The 24239-nt window shown below is 37.9% G+C and overlaps 2 protein-coding genes across 2 annotated transcripts in view; one reads left to right on the top strand and one right to left on the bottom strand.

Moving 5' to 3' along the window:
* Positions 1-7907, bottom strand: part of LOC124287377 (TBC1 domain family member 1-like) — a 93897-nt gene extending 85990 nt beyond the window's left edge. The window contains exon 1 of the mRNA XM_046723940.1: positions 7160-7907. Coding sequence (XP_046579896.1) covers positions 7160-7552 — 393 coding nt within the window. The 5' untranslated portion in view covers positions 7553-7907. The remainder of the gene's footprint in view (positions 1-7159) is intronic.
* A 1693-nt stretch (positions 7908-9600) lies between these two features.
* The window catches only part of LOC124269673 (ubiquitin carboxyl-terminal hydrolase-like), a 29993-nt gene continuing 15354 nt past the window's right edge, over positions 9601-24239 (top strand). The window contains 8 exon segments of the mRNA XM_046704737.1: positions 9601-9711; positions 9805-9816; positions 11660-11788; positions 13650-13791; positions 14174-14236; positions 14239-14255; positions 15553-15600; positions 18756-18831. Of these exon segments, the coding sequence (XP_046560693.1) occupies positions 9670-9711; positions 9805-9816; positions 11660-11788; positions 13650-13791; positions 14174-14236; positions 14239-14255; positions 15553-15600; positions 18756-18831 (529 nt within the window). The 5' untranslated portion in view covers positions 9601-9669.

Below are 24239 nucleotides of genomic sequence, written 5' to 3'. Positions count from 1 at the left end.
GAAAAAGAATAAAACATTCAAATTCTCAGTGTTTCATTACCAAGACCTTTCAATTTCTACTTTCTAGAAAGAGAATAAAACATTCAAATTCCTTTCTTGTATTAAGGAATAACTGTTTTGATGGGAAAAGCTGCCTGCTGCTGGTAGTGTCAGAGATGCCAGGAATGGTATTCATCATGGCGACATATCGTGCTTTTTGCGAACTATTACGAGTCATTGATCACACCATTTGTCTGGGTCATTCATGGCAGCAATTCCAGAAACACGATTCAAAAGCGTCAATGTCTGGCTTGCTGTATCAAAGACATCTTAAACTTGAATTTCATATCTTTTGTTGAATTTGAGGATTTTTCAATCAGCCCATTTGTAAACCAAAGACGGTTTAAGACCCATAATGCAAACTTGGACACCTACCCACATAAACTGTTTTTGCAGAGACTGAAATGTCAGAAAGCCTTGAGTGAGTGAGTGAGTGAGTGAGTATGGTTTTACGCCGCTTTTTGCAATTTTCCAGCAACATCACGGCGGGGAACACCACACATTGTACCCATGTGGGGAATCGAAACCCGGTCTTCGGCATGACGAGCAAATGCTTTAACCACTACCCAGATAGCATTCAGACGTTGGCCCAACGTTGGCAATGGTTTTGCCAACATTGCCAACATTGGGCCAACGTCCGAATGCTATCTGCGTAGGCTACCCCACCGCCCCTGAAAGCGTGATGTGCATCCATAAGAGGTGTGGATGAGGATTACTGGTCTGAATAAACATGACTCAAACATTAAAATGGCTTATCAATTAATATTTATTATATATATTTTTTAACTCCAACATTTTCCAGCAATATGAAGGGGTATGTGAATCTGATTCTGGACTAGACAATCTAGATAGTGATATTAACAGCAGCCATTTGCATGTGATGACAGACAATATACGAAGTTAACAAGTCTAACTATGAGATCCATTAAATACAGTGCCGTTTAGAAAGTGGTCAAATGTAACATTTTGTAATTGGGATAACACTTTCTCAATGAAGTACCTATTTTGATACCATTTTGGTTGAGTCCCATCCAACCTGTAAACTTGAGTGAGTGAGTGAGTGAGTATGGTTTTACGCCGCTTTTAGCAATATTCCAGCAATATCATGGCGGGGACACCAGAAATGGGCTTCACACATTGTGCCCATGTGGGGATTCGAACCCGGGTCTTCGGCGTGACGAGCGAATGTAAACTTGAAGACTGGAATACTTAAACACTATCAAGATTGAAAGAATAGTTGAGCTTCATTTGTCCTGGACCCATAAATTAACATACTATACTATGTTATGATTCAAAATGTGATTTCTGGTTATGCGCACTGGCACTCAAAATGGCCACACCCATGTTAAACTGTGAGAAGAGAGTGCTACCGATAAACAGTTTGAAAACAAATATTTTGAATCTTTAAGTTGGTCAAATTTATCGTATTTTTCATGAAATAAATCATGATGTGTACTACTAATATAATCTTAGTTATGCCGTCAGGACATGTTGAAGATATTAAATTTGTGCCATTCCATGGCACGCAAATTAGACACTATTTCGATCCATGGAGTGATTATCATTATGGAGGGTGTCAGATAACAGTTTTCCTGTGTGTACTAATTAGTGGTGGTCCAATTAATTGAAATAATCGAAGATTGGTCGCAGTGACTAAACGACCATTCTGGAACACTTTTTGCATTAACAATATTTTTCACAAGGTTGGTTTTGTAAGTTACATTTCATAACCACTACAAGCTTGTTCCAAGTCATGATTGAATTTATCTTAAAGACTCAAGGAATTTTATGTTCCTAACATACTAGTTAAGTAGTAATCCTTTCAAGATGTGAAATTTGTCACACAAAAAAACCCCAAAGAACTACATGTTTTTCATTATTTATTTTTTTCATTAACAAAAAACAAACAAAAAAACCCAGGAAAGTTTCATAAATGACGCTAACCAATTATTTTCGATGATTGATCGGTTGTAATGAAGCAATCATCAATTATGAGGTTTTAACCAATTCCCAACACTAGTACTAATGAGGTGAAAAGAACCAATGCCTTTGGCGGGGAAAACAAAACACCTTAACCACTGCCCCAAAGTCTGGTGAAAGATCCTGTGTAGGTTGACCTGCTCGGTTGGGGAATTTATGGCTTTGAACTTTTGACTCAACCTGGAGTGGTCCAACATATAACTTCATATTTCCAATTTGCATTATTTCATGGCCTTTGTGTGTATTATATATTCTATTAGTGACATATATTGTCTGAACACACATGCTAAATCTATATAAAATTACCACTAAGCAGATACAGCCTTCTTATCGATATGTGTCTCAGCATGGCTTTAAGGCTACTATTGTGTGAAATCATACTCAGACCCTATACAATCATACCACTCGTTCCACCAAACAACAAGCTTTTAGTACTTCCTGTTATAAGGCTGGACAATGTTTTATTGTGAATACAATATTTAGCCATGTTGTTTAAAAGGGTAGTTCATGACTTTCATGCTCAGCTTCGGATTTCCTGTTCAGTCAGAAACACTGTCAAGGACAAAATGGTTCCTGTTCCACTCATCGTCGTTGGATTCGGTTATGTACATTCACCCGTACCCACAGTGCCATAGAACATGGTGATAAGCATACATAGTCCACATCTCCCAATTACCTGACAGAGAAAGGGTGGCAAACAGTGTGTAGACGAGTTGTGACGTTTCCAGGGGATAGAATGATGGTCGTGATCAGCAATTGTTCACTATCTTACACAGATGGAGTATTTCAAACACTACATGTAAACTTTAACCAGAAGAACTTTAGTATCACCCAGTTCTTACATTTTGCTATAGATATTCATTAGATACATTAACTATAGTGAAATAAAAGGGCTGCGTGGTCCTTAACGCTTTTGAACAGAATAAAATGGAGAAAAGGTGTGACTTGCTTGACTGAGTTAATATAAATTAGGTAAGATTAGCTGTACAGGCAAAATATTGATTATTTTAATCATTTTATTATTTTTTCATTTAAAATTTAATCTTAATATAAATTAGGTACGATTAGCTGTTCAGGCAAAATATTGATTATTTTAATCATTTAAAATTTAATCTTAATATAAATTAGGTAAGATTAGCTGTACAGGCAAAATATTGATTATTTTAATCATTTTATTATTTTTTCATTATATGAAAATATGCTCATCTGAATATTTTCTCAAAATACAGATGCATTTTGATCATATTACATACATTTGACAGGTTGTATCATTCTTTTCTGATGAACAGTCTTTAACACAGTGCAGTTTTATGTATTCACTGGCTCCCAGATTGTATTACTGCATGGAAAAGCAATTATTTATTCATGGGCCATATATTTCCTGTCATGGATAATATGTGTATGCCATTTATAATATATTAAATTTTTATCAGATGCTGATATTCAGCTCCAGTACAAAGGTAAATGTCAGTAAAATTCCTAATTAAAAAATAATTTCAAATTCAGGTCATACTAATTTACAACTAAACTAGCTTCACGAGATGATCAAGAAAAAAGAAGATTCATTACTTTGTTTTACATTATTTCATTGTTAAAATACCATAGAATTTAAGAAACAAAAAAGCTTCCTTTTTGGGTTTCAACAACATAATGTTATCCCAATGGACATGTGGGCCTTCAGTTTAATATCCCAAGCAAGTCTCTGAAATGTTCACAACAAATACGCAGTAACATTACATACATGACTTGTCTATTAATCAGGAAGCTGTATTCCTGTTGTGGGTAGAATAATACATATTTACTGCTCCAGAAGCTCGTGGAAAGGATATATTTGACACCGCCCACTGCTTTGGATAAAAATGTCAGTGAATCCTGTTGACCTTCACCTCGCTTGACTAACTATCACCTGGAAGATAGAGTGTGTCATACGGAGGCAGTATATTTCTGGTTAAACACCAACTGTGTACATTCAACATTGCTTCTGTCATAACACTATACACATTTATCGATATGCATGAACATTAATTATACAGTACTTGGTTCAACATGTTATTATCTTAATTGGTCGTACACCTTGGCTGTGAAATTCATGTTTAGTACAAATTGGTCAGTGAATATGTTTTCACAGTACATGCCCAACGGCTTTGCCAGCAGTGACTGCTTAAACACAAAGTAAGTTAATTAGTAAATGGCTGAATCAAAACAACAAATGTTTACTTCTAAAAACCTTTAAAGAGACAAATTCATAGTCACATGATCAAATTTCTCAACAGCTGTTGTATGAGTTCATACATTATCATAAATAACCATAAAACTGCATCATATGACCTTTTTGACTACCAATTCATCATAATATGGGTCATATCTGCTTGAGATTTCTAAAGATCCAGTGCCCCAAACTGGTCTGATACTGCAAAAGTCAAGTAATTGCCATGTTTCTGTTTTGAAGATTACCTAGTGAGATTGTTCAGCTTTATACCACCAGGGCTCCAGCTAAAGGAAGTATTGGCGTATGTACGGATACAAATATGCACGATATGATAGGAAATAATTTAGGAAACGTAGCAGATACGCTCCACAACAATGGTGTACGGTCTTAACATCATTTACAGACGTATTTATCTGAAAGAGTATTGTTTTATTGCTTATTGACCTGTTTACATAAGTCTAGCAATGATGTGATGCATATATGAAACGAAACACAAGATTACTGATACTCCATTAAATTCCATTCAGTACTCTAAATGTACTCTTAAGTTTTTCCAGTACTCCTATATTGAAAAAATAAGGAGTACGTACTCTGATGTTGAAAAATTATCTGGAGCCCTGTACCACTTTTAACAATATCCAAGTATCATCACAGGAAACCAGGCATGGGCTTTGCACATTGTACCTATATACCAAAACGTTTCGCTTGATGAGTTAACACTTTAACCACCGCTGAGGTAACTATTTGTAAAGGTTCCACAGTACTTGTATGACTAACTGTGAATTGAACAGTACTTAGAATACACTCTATTAATTGAAAAATACAAAACCTACACATTAAACAAAACAAAAACAGTGTGATAATCAAACAGGAAAACTGTCATCCGTATATTGCATATTGCATACATGTCGTATAGCACCTCATTTCACACCCTGAAAAGCATTGTGTATAATGCCCACTGTTCTACCTTCATTGTTCCAACAGCCAAAAGCTTGAGTTGATCACTTATCCCACAGTCTCTACAACCTTCCTCGAAGTACAGGACACTTTCAACATGCCTTGCTCAGGCATGGGGAACTCAACAAACATAAACACTGGCAATATTCTTCCTTGTTTTCCAGCTGAATACGGAGAGTTGTTATCTGTTAACCCAGGACATCTGTTGGCTATCATATCGTGTAACATTGTTGTGTTCTGTCACCATGCAGACCCAGAGGAGTATAAAAGAGTTATATCATCTGTATAGCTAGTGTATTGGTTACCATGCATCTGCTTTCAGCCAGTAATGGTATGATGGATATTATAATTATTGTCATGGCTATGTGAGAATAGAATTTTATGTTAGAGATGGAACCAGAAACTGATACTGATAGGAGGTACCGGTAAACACTAAGTGTCAGTATTGATCATGTTAAAAGTATAACAATATTCGATCAATGTCAAAGTAAATACACAAGTCTTGGCCACTCAAACCAGTGACTGATATTATTAACAATGTTCAATATTGTCGGGGTACCATGACATGCAATCAACCAATTCACTACAAATGACTACCCAATCTATTTAGTCGTCACTTACATCAAGCATAAAGTTAACAGGATTCTAACCCAACAGAAGAATTTGTTTTGTTGTGAGGTAATAAACAATAGATGGGTGTACCATACATCAATGTCTGGAAAAGAGAGGGGGCATAATTTCAAAGTGATAAGTATTTGAGTTGATAAGACTGACAACAGGTGGTTTATTTGTATGTCTGTTGTTTAACGCTGCACTCAGCAATATTCCAGGTATATCATGGCTATCGGTAAATAGTCTGTCCCAGTGATCGACATCATGAGCATGGATCTATGCATTTGGGAGACGATGACATGTATCAACCAAGTCAGTGAATCTGATCACCCGATCCCATGTCGCCCCTTAGAACAAACATGGATTTGCTGAAGACCAATTCTAACCCAGATCTTCATGGGTCAGGAGACAGGAGGTAAAATAGTTTGTATCGACTACAATCTGTGTCAGGAACACAATGTTGCAACAAGCATGGTCTCTACATAAGTGCTGTAGCCATGAATGCAGTTAAAAGCCCATTTCACCTCACTAACAGTGAGTAACAAGCATCCCTTCCTCTTAGAAGCTCAACCAGCTTATCCTTGGCCTCAGACTCAGTTAAATGTCAGAAGTGATAATTGCATCAATTAGAGTAAATGATGATTGATGAGTCAGAACAAACAGACTATAACTGCTGATTTATTATGTTATTCCAAAACTAAACGAAACATCTCCAAAGGCAATAATTTTAAAAGCTAATAATTACCAAATTTGAAGTTTAACGTATATAACCTACAACATACATGTGAGGCTTTTCAGCAGTCACGTCTTGGAATCCATGAATACAACAAACAGTGACGAAAGGCAAAATAGGTGATTATTTCATATGTAGCAAAAGTCTACAAATAAGAACCACTTAAAAACCTATTTTTTCCATGAAATTAATTGTTATAAACTTTACTCAAGCCTGAATGGTTTACCAACATTAGATCAAATGTACTATGGGTAGGCTGCATGCTACTGAATAAAAAAGCTATAAACCAATTTGCCGTAAACAAGCTTTTCATGAAAAACTGACCACATGTCATATTGGTTATTATACATGGATGGTTTTACCATCATAAAATTGATATGGTTTGTGTAAATGTTTAACAGAGTTATATATTCTATACAAAATATCTAATAATTCTTCCAAACTAAAAACATTAGTGGCAAGTGGGACTCTGGAGAAAAAACCCATTACATAAAAAGATAAAGATGTGGAATTTATCATCTTAAACTTAACAAAGTTTGTTCTGGCAAACTCTTGTGACATTTTCTACAGTTTAATAGCCAGCGGGTATTTTTTAAAGCATTTTTCGAAATAAAATATGAGGTACTCACAGTGTCCGGTTCATGTGCCATGAAGACATGACATTCGAAGTCATCACTGTTCAGCTGTTGACGAGAGAGATAAGCAAAACATCTTGGTTCCTGATGCAGTTTAGCAAATCTGGTCAACTCCTGCAGTTTGTGTTCAAACAATACATCAGTTCCAATGTCGTCACAACCTGTTGCTTTGAGACTGTGGGACAACACCTCAAGTGTCACCTCCCTCGCTCCCTCCTTTCGCCGTCGAATCTCGGCCATAACCCACGGCTGAACGCTCTGGGTATGGCGTCTATCCATGCAAGATGACCCAAGATACGCCACCTTGAAAGTTTTGCTTGATGCATCTCCCGTTTCGGCCATACTGGCCGCTTGCTTCACCTCGGGGTCGGCTTTTACTGATTCCATACCGCTCAGCCTTGAACAGCTGATCAACGGAACACGCACCTGCTTTAAATCAGAAGTCAAAATCGTAAACAAACCAGAAGCCTGGCTGCAAGCTCAATGTCGTTAACACTTCTCTCTCACATCTTTCCGATAATCTTCAGAATAGTATGAAACGGTTGTCACAGCATGAAACTTGCGACCTTCCCGAGTAGACGAATTCTGATATTCTGTGGTTATTTTCGTCTGCACAAACTTCCACGCTTTTGTTTAGCCGCCATACTTGACATGACGTCACCAACGTCACAATAACACAATATTGATTTATGGACGCATATACTCTGCTAAATACAATAAGACATTTCGTCATTGAAGAAACTGATTTTATCACAAATAAACATTGATTGTAATTTTGCCGGAATTGTTTACAAAAGGTAGGTCAATGTATTACACTTTCGGCACAACTACTTAAAAAAAGCCACATTGGTGTTCTGTTGGAAGGTTAACCGACATATTTTAGCGTTACAAATACATAGCAAGCAAGGTTTACCAATATGGAGACAGCAAATCCACACACAGGTGACGATGCCTGCAAATGGCACAATAGGTGTTTAAAGCACCTACGATTTAAAAAAATGAACAATCAGTTATAAATTCCTACATATATACAATATACATGCGACTTATAAGACGATGAAGAAGAAGATGACAACACGGTTGCACAAACGAAAGTGGTGAAAATCTTTCACAACAAGTATTGCGAGCCAAATTAAAGAGACCATCATTATAATTTGTGAATACTCAGTCATTGCATTAGGTGATGTTATTGAGTGAAAATATAATAAAACACAAAAAACAACAACAAAACAAAAACGAAAAACACGAATATTATTGTTAAAGTCCAGTTTCGGCTCTTTTCAAGGACAGCGGTGATATAATTAGCTCAGCCCTCTATCAGATTGTACACGTTATCACACATCAGTTCTGTAAGTAGATAAGTATCCAATTATACGTTATTACCTAACTATGATAGGTGTTTAGAAATAATGGGATTGTCGCAGGTGTCTGTTAGGGTAATAACAGAGGCTAATTAAACAAAAAGGATTTATTCGTTTCCGTAGCATAGAGGGAATGAGTGACGCAAAATCATCATCATCATCATCATCATCATCATCATCATCATCAGTGAGTGTGAGTGAGTGAGTTTAGTTTTACGCCGCACTCAGCAATATTCCAGCTATATGGCGGCGGTCTGTCAATAAATGAGTCTGGACCAGACAATCCAATGATCAACAGCATGAGCATCGATCTACGCGATTGGGAACCGATGACATGTGTCAACCAAGTCTGTGAGCCTGACCACCCGATCCCGTTCGTCGCCTCTTACGACAAGCATGGGTTACTCATCATCATCAAGAACACCAACAATAATAACAATGATCCTCATAATGATATTTAATAATGATGACAATGGTTGTATGTTGTTTAATGTAACAATCAGCTATATTCCAGCTGTACGACTGGGTCTGTAAATAATGTAATCTGGCCCAGACAAACCAGTGGCTGATGTCATGACCACCTTCGGGGAACGATGACATCGCAACCAACTCCGATCCATTTACAACGACAAAGGTTCTATGGGTGCTATTAATTCAAACCAGGCATCGCCCCGGGTAGGTGAGGTGGATAATAATTATTTATATTATTATATACTATCACCATTATAATAATGATATATATATTATTTATTCGAACTTGCAGAAGGATACACGTAGGCATCCTCGATGGCTATTTCAGTAAATTAATACTAAGAGATTCGGCCTGACATCAAATGGTATTTTTCACATGTTATCTTAAAGTTCGCAGATCTCCTGTTACATGGCCTAAACACATTTTCATAACTCAAACCATTAGAATTCCTCTCGGCAACCCCCCCCCCCCTTTTTAAAATTTTGTCTGCGTACATTTGTATTTGTATACATGTGGGAAAGTGATTCAGATACTAAATAAGTCTTTTTGTTCACCAAAGGAGCTTCACGGATAGGAAACAGTTTTGTTGAAAATAGAACATATTTTTTGACATTGCAACCCGGAAGTGAACCGTCCATGTGCGCACGTGGTTTTCATAATCAAGCGTCAAAATGGCTGAACAGAGATGGGTACCGCTCGAGTCTAACCCCGATGTATGTCATGACGACCGCTTTATTTATTTAAATGTCACATTAATGTGAACAATTATTCCTAACGACCAATTCACGGTCTTTTGTCTTTTTCAGGTGCTGAACAAGGTGAGAAATCGCGGTCGGTGTGTCAACTGAAATGTCAACACGACAGCGGCGAGCCGGTTCAGTCCGAGGCTGATGATGCAGAATGTTCGACATCATGCTTATCATAACTAATGCATGTCTGCACCTGGGCTATCAGTAAACATTCGACTAAGATAATGTGGAGACTCAGATTTAGAAAAAAAAATCATGACAAGCAAAGTCTTTGATATCCGTATATACCCAAGTGGGCGTCAAGTACGGTGTGAAGTGTCATATTTGTAAATGTTCATGGTGCCGCATAATGTTCAGTCGATTTGCTAGCTATTACTTTGCGATGACAAAAGTTCCACATATTTTTTACATCTTTGCATACTATATATCTTCTATTTGTCAGAGTTAAATAATGATTAGTTGCCACAAAAAACGCTTCAGCAATCTGCTAATAGTTCGGTGTCCATTTTAGGTTTAGGTCTAGATTAATATGGTTAATCAGTTCTCTGTGATTTTTTTCTAATCCATTTGTGAGACAATGACATTTGTCTGGCAGATCAGTGAGGAATGATGACTGATGATAAGCATGGTCTATACTTATTGTTACAATGAATCAGATATAATGAGTCTAATCTCCAAGTACTAGTTGAATATTCATCATTGAAGTTAGTTTACTGACAGCCTGCTCACAACATAATGAACAACATATATGATACTGTCTTGGAATGCTGATTGCCAGGAGGTTCTGGGGTAGCCTTGTGGTAAAAGTGTTTGCACATCCTGCCGAAAACCTAGGTTTGATTCCCCACATGGGTACAATGTCTGAAGTCCATTTCTGGTGTACCCTGCCATGATATTGCTGGTATATGCTAAAAGCGACGTAAAAACCAACACACACCACTCACTCACTCATTGCCAGCGTCGCTTCACTTTCAAGCTTTAAGTGCAAACATAATAATGCAAGTTCAAATTTTTTACTATTTTTACAAAGTAATACTAAGATGCTTTTGTTGAATGATGAAAAGTGTCCTTGTGCTTAAACTACAACAGCATCAGGGCAAAAGTATTGATTGCACTGCGCATAGGTGTAGCCCAAAGTTCATTTCTTAATTTATGTTTTATATCTTTAAACATGAATTAAAAGTATTCATTTTTGTAGAGAAATATTTGTACACAAAATGAAAAGGCTGAGTAAGGGGATAATGCAGAGTGTTGTACTCTCAGATCTTGGTGTCTTAATGCATTTTTTATGTAAACAACTCAAAATTATTTTGATAATTGTGACTTTATCTCAAGCCCTGCAACCCGTGAAGGTCCGGGTTTGAATGTACCTTCAGTGACCCGTGCTTGTCGTAAGAGGCGACTAATGGGATCAGGTGGTCAGGCTCGCTGGCTTGGTTGACACGTCATTGGTTCCCCAGATCGATGCTCATGCTGTTGATCACTGGATTGTCTGGTCCAGACTCAATTATTTACAGACCGCCACCATATAGCTGGAATATTGCTGAGTGCGGCGTAAAACTAAACTCACTCACTTACTGAAGCCCTGCAGCAATGCTTGCTGGCTCCCTCGCTCTGCTCAGCTCCATTCACTCTATTGTTCATTGGTTTGGCCTCAGAAGTCCTCAGAAGCAAGGATCATTGAATTCTAACATAGCCACGCCTCAGAGGGACACAAATTAGAATAGGTTCACAAACCCTGTGACTCCACTGAGTCAGGTGGTCTTTGATTTGAATAGTTACAACTTTAGCTCACTCACTTTATTTATCGGACTGTGATATCTTTTCCACTAGTTGCTATGATATACAGCTAGATGTTGTTTACAACACTATCTGTTCATACAATCACCCTCCAGACTCTCCTATCTTTCAGTATATACATGACCTCGGAGCCCCAAGTAAGTGGCAGTTTGTGGATGTGTTTGGGTTGGACGATGACCTCCTCGCCATGGTACCCCAGCCAGTGGTGGCCATCATGCTGTTGTATCCTCTCACAGAGAAGGTATGTCATGACAGGATAATAACAAATACTTCTTAATAGTTTGAGGGGTCAGTGAGGTAGCCTGGTGGTTAAAGCGTTCGCTCATTGCACTGAAGACCCGGGTTCAATTCTCCACATGGTTCTGGTGTCCCCCGCCATGATATTGCTGGAATATTGCTAAAAGCGGCATAAAATTAAACTCACTCACTCTTAGTAGTTAGAACAGGGACTCTGCTTTGTCATGTTTAAACAACATCATGGGATCTTTTAAGTAAATAATAATAACTAACATAAACTCCAATCTTACTTACGGTGGTGCAAGCATCTGTAATTTTGAAATGCTTGTTATTTTAATTATGAATGATAGTTATTTAAATGATATTTGTTCACCTACAGTTTGTGCCAAAGCATTTTTCAGTCTACCGACATCTTCTCATTATGCTGGCTTGGTTGACACACATCATCATATCCCAATTGCGTAGATTGATGCTCATGCTTTTGATCACTGGATTGTCTGGTCCAGACTCAATTTTTTACAGACCGCCGCCATATAGCTGGAATATTGCTACGTGCGGCCTTAAACAACAATTGTGGTGTCCCCCGCCTTGATATTGCTGGAATATTGCAAAAAGCGGCGTAAAACCAAACTCACTCACTCACTCACTTAAACAACAAACCAGCCAATCTTCTCATTATGTATTTTTAGATTTTTGTCGTTAAGGGCTGTAATCGGCTGACTGTTATCCTTTTTCTCGATAGGGTTTTGAAAGCACATGAAGGATAAATATGCAATTAGAAATAATATTTTACTTTGCTTAGGATATTTTCTCAGTGAAAGTTCTGTATTAGTTTAGTATAACATATTTTATCATGTTTCCTTTGCATATATGATATGGTCAGTTTTACTGATTCAGAAAGCTATGTTACCTGACCGCAATTTCCAGCCTAGTCTCACTCATATCATATCCAGAGAAGCTTGGAATGTGAGAATGTCACTCGGGTCGCCGTGACCCCAATGTATTGATTTTGGTGTAATCAGTTGCATGATAGTCAACATAAAGGCTGTGTGCCCTCAACCACCTGCAGTATTGTGACAGGGATTCAGGCTTAGACTGACATATTCTGATCAGGTTTTGAAATGCATCTAACAAATACCAATATACTGCAAAATTTGGATATCATTTTCATTTCTATGGTAATAATGTTATTAAAAATGATTTTCGATTTTCATTGGTTTAGAGACTTGCTTTCCAGAAATAATAAAAATATTTCTTTTTGTTTTTATTAGGTTAATGCAGAATTAAGACAACCTAAAATATATGTGAACGTTTCATATAGGGTGGAATAATTATGTGAAATGTCTGTTTTGATCTTTTTTCCCACCTTTGCACATGAACGTTTGACCAAAGAAATGCTGGTTATTGAGAAACATGTGGCACGTGTCCCAAACTCACAGCAGCGATATACATGTATTATAAACACTTGGCAGGACACCGCATCTTTTTCATGCAGTATTGTTGAGTTCATTTGTGATGCCTGTGAAACACAGAACAGAAACAAGGTTGTAAAGAGTACATTGTGTATTTCTTCGGAATGTTCCTATGATAATTTATTTGTAAGTTTTTATGTGTGTTTGTATGTCAGTAATTCAAAATAAATTTTAGGTGGGGACTGATTTTACATATTTTAATCAGACATGCTGCTAATCTGGAGGTTGGTTCAATACTACAGTTACTGAAATCATCCAGATTATCAGGTGTGGTAATGTCCATATAAGTTTGTACTACTTTCCCCAAAAGATCGTCCAGAATGATGAATTTCTGGTTTAACAGGATCCGTACAAACAAGGTTTCAGTGGACACATACAGATACTCTTTTCCAGGTAGAGGGCAACCCAATTGGAGATGTGGAGACAAGTGTTCTAGAGAAATCCTACTTCATCAAACAGACTATCCGAAATGCCTGTGGAACCATTGCTCTTGTACATGCCCTGGCCAATAATAAGGACAAGATTGAGTTTGATGGTCAGTACTTGATGGCATGCTTTAAACATAGAAATCAGCCCTACCTCAGCATGACTGTCAGAATCTGACTGAGACCTGTTGTACTTTATTAAATGGCCCTCAATAACGTGTAAGGCATCTGTCTTGTGTTCTCGCTCAAATTGATGTACTGTCTTCAACATACCAACTGCAATTTTGTATCGCGAATTAATGAAGTAAGATGCCCCTCTGCGGACATTCACAATATTTTACGGATGGAATAGGTCTAGGGGAAGTAACTCTAGGTTTGTTTTCTGTTGTCTGGTAAGAATGCCTTACTGTGGTATTACCGATTCAGACCAAAGCATGCATTAATTGGACTAACGTGTTACAGGTGTGACAAATGAGATCATGTTTTTTACAGATGGCAAATATTTCACCAAGTTTCTGGAGAGTACCAAGAGCTTGAGCCCAGAGGAGAGGGCAAGCTTTTGGAGAAAGATTCTGTAAGTTGTCATTTTCCTTCCATTCTTCCCCTAGTGGGATAAGAGTTCAGAATAGGTTGTCTGTACATGTATCTTTGGTAAAACTGGTTAAAGGATACTGTGGTTTTGTTGACTGACTTAAACAAGATGCACAAAATCTGTTCCTCTGTCTCTCTGGTCCTGTGAACACGTGGATGAGAATTGGTATTCAGCAAACCATTCTTGTTGTTGAGGCTACTTACAGGATCCGGTGGTCAGACTCGCTGACTTGGTTGACACGTGGGCGCAGTACTCTGTTTAAGTATTAAAATGTACTGATTTGACTTAGATATGGACCTTACCTTACATTGTGAATGTTATTCAAGATTATTAGGTTTGGACGTAAACACAATCATGAGTGAATGGTTAATGATAATTTACCACGAATGTACATGAAACCATGGTTCTTATGACCTCAGTGGCAGTGGGGTAGCCTAATGGTTAAAGCGTCCTCTCATCACGCTGAAGAACTGGGTTCAAGTCCCCACATGGGTACAGTGTGTAAAGGCTGTTTCTGGTGTCCCGTCGTGATATTGCTGGAATATTGCTAAAAGGGGCGTAAAACCTCACTCTCTCACTCTCACACGATCTGGATCTCACAAAGGGACCATTATAGTCTGTTTGCAGTGAAAACGTACCGATGAATTTCACTTTAAACAGAAAAGTAAATCAAATAAAGTGAAATTAAGTTTGCGAATCCTCATAATTTTATCTTGCCAATTAAACATATAAATTTCAGAATTTTATTCAACTCTGGATAAAAGTTGTTTAACAGACAATCATAGATTCAAATCGCTATTATTGGTTTGTATTACAAGGGAGTAAACGCAGTAATTGGAACAGTGATACAAATGCACGTGCGGTACGTGATGAGCGTTAACTTAGACCAACCCTACTCTCGGTGTTTCATTTAATGTGCATGCCCCCTTGTAATACAAACCAACAATAGTGATTTGAAACTATGATCGTTTGTTAAACAACTTTTATCCTAAGTTGAATAAAATTCTGGGATTTAAATGTTCAATTGGCAAGGTAAAATCATGAGGATTCGTACTTCTAATTTCACTTTATTTGATTTACGTTTTTGTTTAAAGTGAAATTCATCGGAACGTTTTCACTGCAAACAGACTATAATTTGAATTTGTTATGACCGTATATTGTTACACAGATTGGCTGGAAAATCTAGTAACTGGTTGCGACCGAAATAGTCAGTTTTCTCTGTCAGTCAGTTCAGTATAACCATGGTCGTAAGAAATAAAGTTTACCGTTTTCCTTTCAGAATATGGGGAATATTCACGAGGAGAGTGCACAGGAAGGCCAAACACAGGTAAAGAAACTATTTTTGTATTCTATTTTGAAGGTTGTAAGGGTTTGTCTTCACACCAACCCACTAATATAGTCTCTCCAAAAGTATGTTTTACATTTCATTTTTAAAACATACTGCATGGGTTCACGGTATACGAGTACAATATTTGAAACCCCTTTTCAGTGATTTGTTACGATGTTGCTAAGAGTTCCCTGCACATCTGTTTGAAAGCATTCTCGTACCTCATGCTTAATAGAAACCTGGCAAAGGTGGTCCAGTTGACAAAGGTGCCACAATTCACTGACAAGAGTTGCTTCCCTTGGGTACCTAAGGCCGTGGGTTAAATTCTCTGTTTGCCCTGATCATGTTTATGTGTTCCAGCTCCATATCTTGGCTCCATGGGTTTATCCAGTGTGGGAAATGTCCCACCTGTATTACTTTTAACTTTTTGCTGACACACCATGATGTAACTGAAAATAGTGTTCAAACCAAACTCATTCACTTGTCCATGCTGAAAATGCTCTGCCAAGAAATATGGGTGCGGATGTCAGCTTTATTGGGTCTTGCCTGGTTCTGAAAAATTCATCATTGACACAAATTACCTCTCTTAGTTATTGTTTCAGTTTTTCCAGCTGCAGTGTGAAAATAGTTCTGAAATTATGTCAAATTGACCCGTAATCATTTGTATAAATGTAAAGCTTTCAAAAAACATTTTGTAGAGTGTCATGGCTTACACATTACCCATAAAATAGAGAATAATATATTGATCCGTTAGACTTGGGCAGTGGACATACATCAGTTAGTGAAGCTTTGCTATCTATAGTAGAAAAAAGCCAACTCTTCATAAACTAATTTTCTGCTAAAGGTGATGTTATAGGCTGTTTGCAGTGAAAACGTACCGATAAATTTCACTTTAAACAAAAAAGTAAATCAAATAACGTGAAATTAAGATTGCGAATTTACCTTGCCAATTGAACAGTTAAATCTCAAAATTTTATTCAAATTAGGATAAATGTTGTTTAGCAAACGATCATAGATACAAATAGCTATTATTGGTTTGTATTACAAGGGGATAAGTGCAGTAGTTGGAACACTGAAACAAAAGCACGTGCGGTACGTGATGAGCGATAACTTAGACCAACCCTACTTGTCCTCAGTGTTTCATTTAATGTGCATACCCCCCTGTAATACAAAATAATGAAGATTGCAATCTTAATTTCACTTTATTTGATTTACATTTTTATTTAAAGTGAAATTCACCGGTATGTTTTCACTGCAAACAGACTATAAATGTCAATTGAATGAGGTTTGCAGAAGCATTGGTGTGGAGATCACACTGAATGAAGCACTCATAAAATATCCCCAGGTGTCCCTGTAGTGGGCTCAAAACAGGACAACTGTATACACTTCTACTGATGCTATTTTTGTTTTAAGTGTAGAATGTTTATATCTTTTACAGTACCATGTATTACATGTATTATATAGGAAAGTGCAATGAGTCTTACCTGGTTGTGATGGACACTTATGTTTCGCTGTATCTACCTCATGATGATCTTATGACATTCAAACAAACATCATTCGCTTTGATTTTGGAAACTGTAAGCTACATTTCGCTACTTTTGGAATTCTTTATATTTTGAACATTTCTCGAAACAAAAGGATAATTGTTTATAAAGAGTGTCAAATTAAGAGGGAAAACAAATTTCATCAGGTATTTCTTTAAAAATAGGTATTATGTAATCACAGGTAACTGCTTTCTTTGCTTAGAAAATTAGTGGAGTTTTTTAATATCTAGTAATAAAGTGTCAAAAACAAAATTCAGAGATCAAGTGGTAGAGATTAAAGACTATGTTTAGCTGTAGATGGAACAAATATAAGTTTTGATAATATAGTCTCTTGGCAATCAAACCAAGTCCTTGGTTTCCAGCTGGTATAAAAACTGTTACGTTGCTTTTGAAATGGCCCACACTGGAACAGCCATGACCTTGAGCATTAGTGTTAGGCATGATGGTTGTAAGAGGACATTTCCATTTCCATTAGTTTTTCTGAAATATTAATGCAATAGAAATTATTGCTCTCCCTCTGATGAATTATTGATGATCACAGACTGCCACAGTCTACTTTTGATGTTGCTGACGACAGCGTGAAACAGCATAAATTTATTAGAACAAATATTTAAATGTAATTTATATGTTAAAATTATAAATGCAGGTTTTAAACATTTACAATTGATAATTTTTTCTCTGTTCTTTATGCATGGCATAGTCAAAGGTTTGCTGATTCGCGATGCAAAGATGGTTCCTTTAACTTGCCAGAAACACAGTCCTGGGTTTGAATCTAAGAGTCACCCTCGTCATGTTTCTGGGTTTGTTAGCAAAAAGCCCTGATCTAACATTTTACCAAAGTGGTATACAGTGGTTTATTTCTGAGGCGTGCATCACTTTGGATTTTCCTCCTAGCTGACATGCTGTGATATAACTGAATTATTGTCCAAGGGGGAGTTAAACCTGACTCACTCACTGCTGTGATATAACTGAATTATTGTCCAAGGGGAGTTAAACCTGACTCACTCACTGCTGTGATATAACTGAATTATTGTCCAAGGGGTAGTTAAACCTGACTCCCTCACTGCTGTGATATAATTGAATTATTGTCCAAGGGAGTTAAAGTATGTTGAGTCACATGACCAACAATATGTATGGAGATTCATAATGATTGGTCACATGTGTTTCTGTCTAGAATTAAACCTGACTCCCTCACTGCTGTACCATGTTGAATTATTGTCAACAAGGAGTTAAAGGTCCAAATTACACTCACTGCCTGTGATATAACTGAATTATTGTCCAAGGGAGTTAAACCTGACTCTCTCATGCTGTGATATAACTGAATTATTGTCCAAGGGGAGTTAAACCCCACTCACTCACTCACTGCTGTGATATAACTGAATTATTGTCCAAGGGGAGTTAAACCTGACTCACTCACTGCTGTGATATAACTGAATTATTGTCCAAGGGGGAGTTAAACCTGACTCACTCACTGCTGTGATATAACTGAATTATTGTCCAAGGGGAGTTAAACCAGACTCTCTCACTGCTGTGATATAACTGAATTATTGTCCAATGAGGAGTTAAACGTGACTCTTTTCTGTGTACTTCAATGTGACATGTGTTTTGTAGGCTCCATCAAGAGAGGATGAGGTGAACCCCCACTTTGTTGCCTTCATCCATCAGGACGGTGGCCTGTACGAACTTGGTGAGTACTGCGATAGAGATCACGTGACCATGTTTGATTCCTACATCTATAAGACTCTTGTAAGGGAGAATGAGACCTGTCAGTTGATTTCGATTTGGTCTTCAGCAACCCATGCTTGTAAGAGGCTGACTAACAGGATCGGGTGGTCAGACTCGCTGACTTGGTCAACACATGTCATTGTATCCCAAATGCGTAGATCGATGCATATGCTGTTGATCACTAGATTGTCTGGTCCAGACTCAATTATTTACGGACTGCAGCCATATAGCTGGAATACTGGCAATAAACAACAAACAAACCAGACAAACCATGAAACTGAAGTCTGAGAACTGTAAGTCTTGATAACATACTTTATGTATCCCTTTAATAAATGTAACTTGGCAGTTTCCATTGCTTTATGAAAGTAATAAATGTAATTGTATTGATTACCCACTTTAGGGTGTTTAAATAACTTTAAAATTGTTTCCATTACTGAAAGTACTGAAATGGCACATGTAAAAATCACTTGCCCTGATAATTTTTCCACTATACTTGGCCGATATCACTTGTACGGTGTCAGTTGACTAAACAATGTAATTAATTCATTGGTAAAAATCAACTGGAAACAGCTGGTATAGTGGACATACAAATTATCATTGCCCAACATAAAAACACTGACTGTACACTCAGGCGATTTTTAAAAGTTATTTCCCCCTGATCATAGTAAAGGAATCATCCTATCAATAAAGTGCAATACAAGAGTCACAAATTCCTAACACTTATTGTAAACCTCTAGGGGGGTGCATTTGTCATTTTCTCCAGATTTCCCCAGCCTATTATGTATTCCCTACATTTGTCAATCTTAAGTGCGGGCTTCCAAATTGAAACAAGAGGTATCAAATCCATGGTTAGACAACATAAAATTTGAGAAACACAGGAGTTATCTCCCACTTATTCATTCAGTTCAACAAACGTAAGCCAGTCCATCCCACATGTTATCTTTTATTCATAATTTTTTAGGTGTAATTCTGTCAAGGTCAGATTCAGGTCAGTTAGGTCAGCTAACTATCACCTACTAGTTTGTGACATGTTACTGTGCATGGTTGTATTCCCTTGTTATGCCAGGATCTGCTGATTGGTGGTGCTAATTTAGTTCCTCACTATGACAGCACACATCCATGCTCGTCCATGGGTTTCACCAAAGGGATCATTGACTGCATCATTTCAGCATAATATTCTGAGGTAGTGTATTCCTGACAACCTATTCTGGTAAGGGTGACTGTATGGGTCCAATGGACAGACTTCCTGACCTAGCTGTCCGTGTGTCATCATATCCCAGAGGTCACTTCGCGATAATATTCTGAGGTAGTGTATTCCTGACAACCTATTCTGTAAAAGGTGACTGTATGGGTCCAGTGGACAGACTCCCTGACCTTGTTGACCGTCATCATATCCCAGAGGTCACTTCAGGATGATATTCTGAGGTAGTGTATTCCTGACAACCTATTCTCTGTGTAAAGGGTGACTGTATGGGTCCAATGGACAGACTTCCTGACCTTGTTGACTGTGTCATCATATTCCAGAGGTCACTTCGCGATAATATTCTGAGGTAGTGTATTCCTGACAACCTATTCTGTAAAGGGTGACTGTATGGGTCCAATGGACAGACTTCCTGACCTAGCTGTCTGTGTCATCATATCCCAGAGGTCACTTCAGGATAATATTCTGAGGTAGTGTATTCCTGACAACCTATTCTGTAAAGGGTGACTGTATGGGTCCAATGGACAGACTTCCTGACCTTGTTGACTGTGTCATCATATCCCAGAGGTCACTTCGGGATAATATTCTGAGGTAGTGTATTCCTGACAACCTATTCTGTAAAGGGTGACTGTATGGGTCCAATGGACAGACTTCCTGACCTTGCTGACTGTGTCATCATATCCCAGAGGTCACTTCAGCATAATATTCTGAGGTAGTGTATTCCTGACAACCTATTCTGTAAAGGGTGACTGTATGGGTCCAATGGACAGACTTCCTGTCCTTGATGACTGTGTCATCATATCCCAGAGGTCACTTCAGCATAATATTCTGAGGTAGTGTATTCCTGACAACCTATTCTGTAAAGGGTGACTGTATGGGTCCAATGGACAGACTTCCTGTCCTTGATGACTGTGTCATCATATCCCAGAAGGTCACTTCAGCATAATATTCTTAGGTAGTGTATTCCTGACAACCTATTCTGTAAAGGGTGACTGTATGGGTCCAATGGACAGACTTCCTGACCTTGTTGACTGTGTCATCATATCCCAGAGGTCACTTCGGGATAATATTCTGAGGTAGTGTATTCCTGACAACCTATTCTGTAAAAGGGTGACTGTATGGGTCCAATGGACAGACTTCCTGACCTTGCTGACTGTGTCATCATATCCCAGAGGTCACTTCAGGATAATATTCTGAGGTAGTGTATTCCTGACAACCTATTCTGTAAAGGGTGACTGTATGGGTCCAATGGACAGACTTCCTGACCTTGTTGACGGTGTGTCATCATATCCCAGAGGTTTTGGACGTTGATCATTCAGTGTTCTGGTTAGTGGTGTTCCGATGATCGAAAAAAATCGAAAATCGGTCGAAAGAAGGATCAAAGATGATTATCAAGATGATTATCATTAATTGGAATTTTGTTGTTTTTGTATAACCCCTTGAATTAAGTATACTAACCATTTAATTTGATGAATATTCACGAACAAACATGCGCTCAATAGCGTAAAGCTATGCGCATTGTAAAATTTTAACCACTTTTATTGTTTAATTACAATTCCAGTGTCTTACTTGCATGCGTGCATTTCATTGCATGACAGTATTAGTTATAAAAAAAATGTTATTAGAAAAAACTGGGGAAAAACCCTTAAAATTGGTGATTACATTAAAAATGTATATATTTCGATTATAGTCGATAATCGTTCACCACAAGTCCTCCGATAATCGATAGAGGATTTGGTTTCCGATTCCCAACACAAGTTCTGGTCCTGACAAAATTAGTTACAGGTGGCTATGTTGGCTGGAATGTTGCTGTGTTAAAACAACATACTCTTCAGGCTTTATAACCGAAACAGGCAGATTGGGTGGCATAGATAAGCACTTGCTTGTCATGAGGAAAACAAGGTTTGATTCAACTCTAGGGTACAATGTGTGAAGCCCATTTCTGGTGTCCCTGTGATATATACCGTATATGACCGTCTATAAACACTTCATATTTGTTAGTCTGAATTTACACTGAGGACCAAAAAAGCAGTCTGTAGAAAGTCCATGTTAGTCTTATCCATGCCCCAAGTTACACTTTCATTAATGTCAAACTTTTTTCCAGGGGTAAAGAAAACAACATCTGTAGAAGAGGTGTATCACTTACGCTTGAACTAACAACAGAAGGCGACTTTGTCAGTAGAGGCGTCAAATTTGCAATTAAACATCACTAGACAAGATTAATTACCATTTAAGTTATAAGTTGATTTGCTGGGCATTGTTTTATTTGCAGGGATTAAGATTACTGTGCGTGTTTGTCTCTGCATTACACAAAGCCGGAAATAGCAATCAGCTGTGCACACGTTTCCCGAACAAGTTCAAACATGCACAATAATATAGCGGGGCCGAATTCTGGCGCAGTCATCAGTAAAATATAATACAGAATACCGTTATTTAACCCAAAGAAATATATCCTAGCATTATGTAATTTTAGTTACAGTTTTTGCTCTATAAATTAATTAAGATTACCGTCGTGTTTGTCTAATACACAAAGCGAGGAATAGCAATCAGCTGTGCACCGCGTTTCCCTTGAACAAGTTCGAACATGCACAATAATATAGCGGGATGAATTCTATTGATTGAATACTATTATTTAACCTAAAGAAATATATCCTAGCATTGTGTAATAGTTTTTATGTAAAAATATATAATCAACACTAAGGTTATCTGGACCATCATGAGCGTGGTAAGCACGTGACATGGAGCAGAAAGTAATCAGTTTGTGATTGTTGAATGGGGTAAAATAAGCAAGCCAGTTTGTTGCTACAATAAATATTATATTTAGAGAAGCAAAATATATTATGCATTTTCTGTCAACTACACTTCGTTTCGATCCGTGAGTAGACACAATATATATGACAGTGAATTCTTTGAATAATGTGGATCGACTTACAGTATGAGGAGGACAGTGACACGGAATTTGATGGGTTTACGGCCGATGACTTGTGAAAATCTCAGAACTCTCTTGCAGAAATGTAATCTTTATTATGTAATATTCTCACCAACACTTACGCTGTATATCCACTTTCCAAATGGCGTCTCGTTGTTGATGCAAGCAGTGATCGTTAAAAAAAGGTAAACAAACACCGGTAATCTTTATTATGTAATATTCTCGTAATGGTGTCTCGTCATTGATGGAACATACTTACCGGGTACTCTGGTCTCTGTTGGCCGCGACCCATCGCGGGGGGTCGGCCTATCCATGAGAGATATGATTTTGACACTGATTTTGAGGGTCAAGTTTGGGGGTCGGCTTATCCATGGGATCGGCTTATAGACGGTCATATACGGTAGTTGGTGGAATATTGCTAATAGCAGTGTAAAACCAAACTCTTCGGTTTCGTTAATCACTTCATATTTGTTAGTCTGAAGAGACTACACTGATATGCGCTGAGCTTCTTCAACAGAGCTATTTTAGTGCTGCGAAATCCTAAGTCCATGTTGGGGCGGTGGGGTAGCTTATGGTTAAAGCGTCGGCTCGTCACGCTGACGATCAAAGTTCGAATCCGCACATGGGCACACTGTGTGAAGCCCATTTATGGTGTCCCCCGCCATGATATTACTGGATTATTGCTAAAAGTGGCGAAAACCCAACTCACTCACTCACTCACTAAGTCCATGTTAGAATATCAGTGTTACAGTCATCATAGCCCCGAGCACCCCATGTTTCACTCTCAATCATTAATGGGAGACAATTATTCAGCCCTTAGATACACCTATGTACTTATAAACTCCACTAAGTTGCTCACAGTGTGTTCATCCAAGGAATTCTGGATAAGAACTGGTCCCCGAACAGTCTTTGCTGGTTGTAAGAGATGACTTAATGGATCGGGTGATCAGTACGGGTGGGTATTGCAGAGAATTTTCACATCGCGATATATTGCGATGCAAGAGTAGTGTTGGGAATCGGTTGTGATTTCATAATCGATCATCGGTTACAATCGGATAGGCTCAACCGATCAATCATCGGTTAATAATCGGTTAAATGAAATGACAAGAATAACCTCTGAATAAAACATGTTACACAAGACCATGTGTTTGGTATTGTCTCAGACTCCTAAAGGTAAGCAAGTTCAGTTCAGACACAGATGGTTGAATTTGAACAAAAGAAGAGAAAAAAATTTGTTCTT

This window comes from Haliotis rubra, unplaced genomic scaffold (assembly GCF_003918875.1).
Source record: "Haliotis rubra isolate DU_JTF1 unplaced genomic scaffold, ASM391887v1 Scf1, whole genome shotgun sequence".
Taxonomy (NCBI): Eukaryota; Metazoa; Mollusca; class Gastropoda; order Lepetellida; family Haliotidae; genus Haliotis; species Haliotis rubra.
This window is presented reverse-complemented; position numbering and strand designations above follow the sequence as displayed.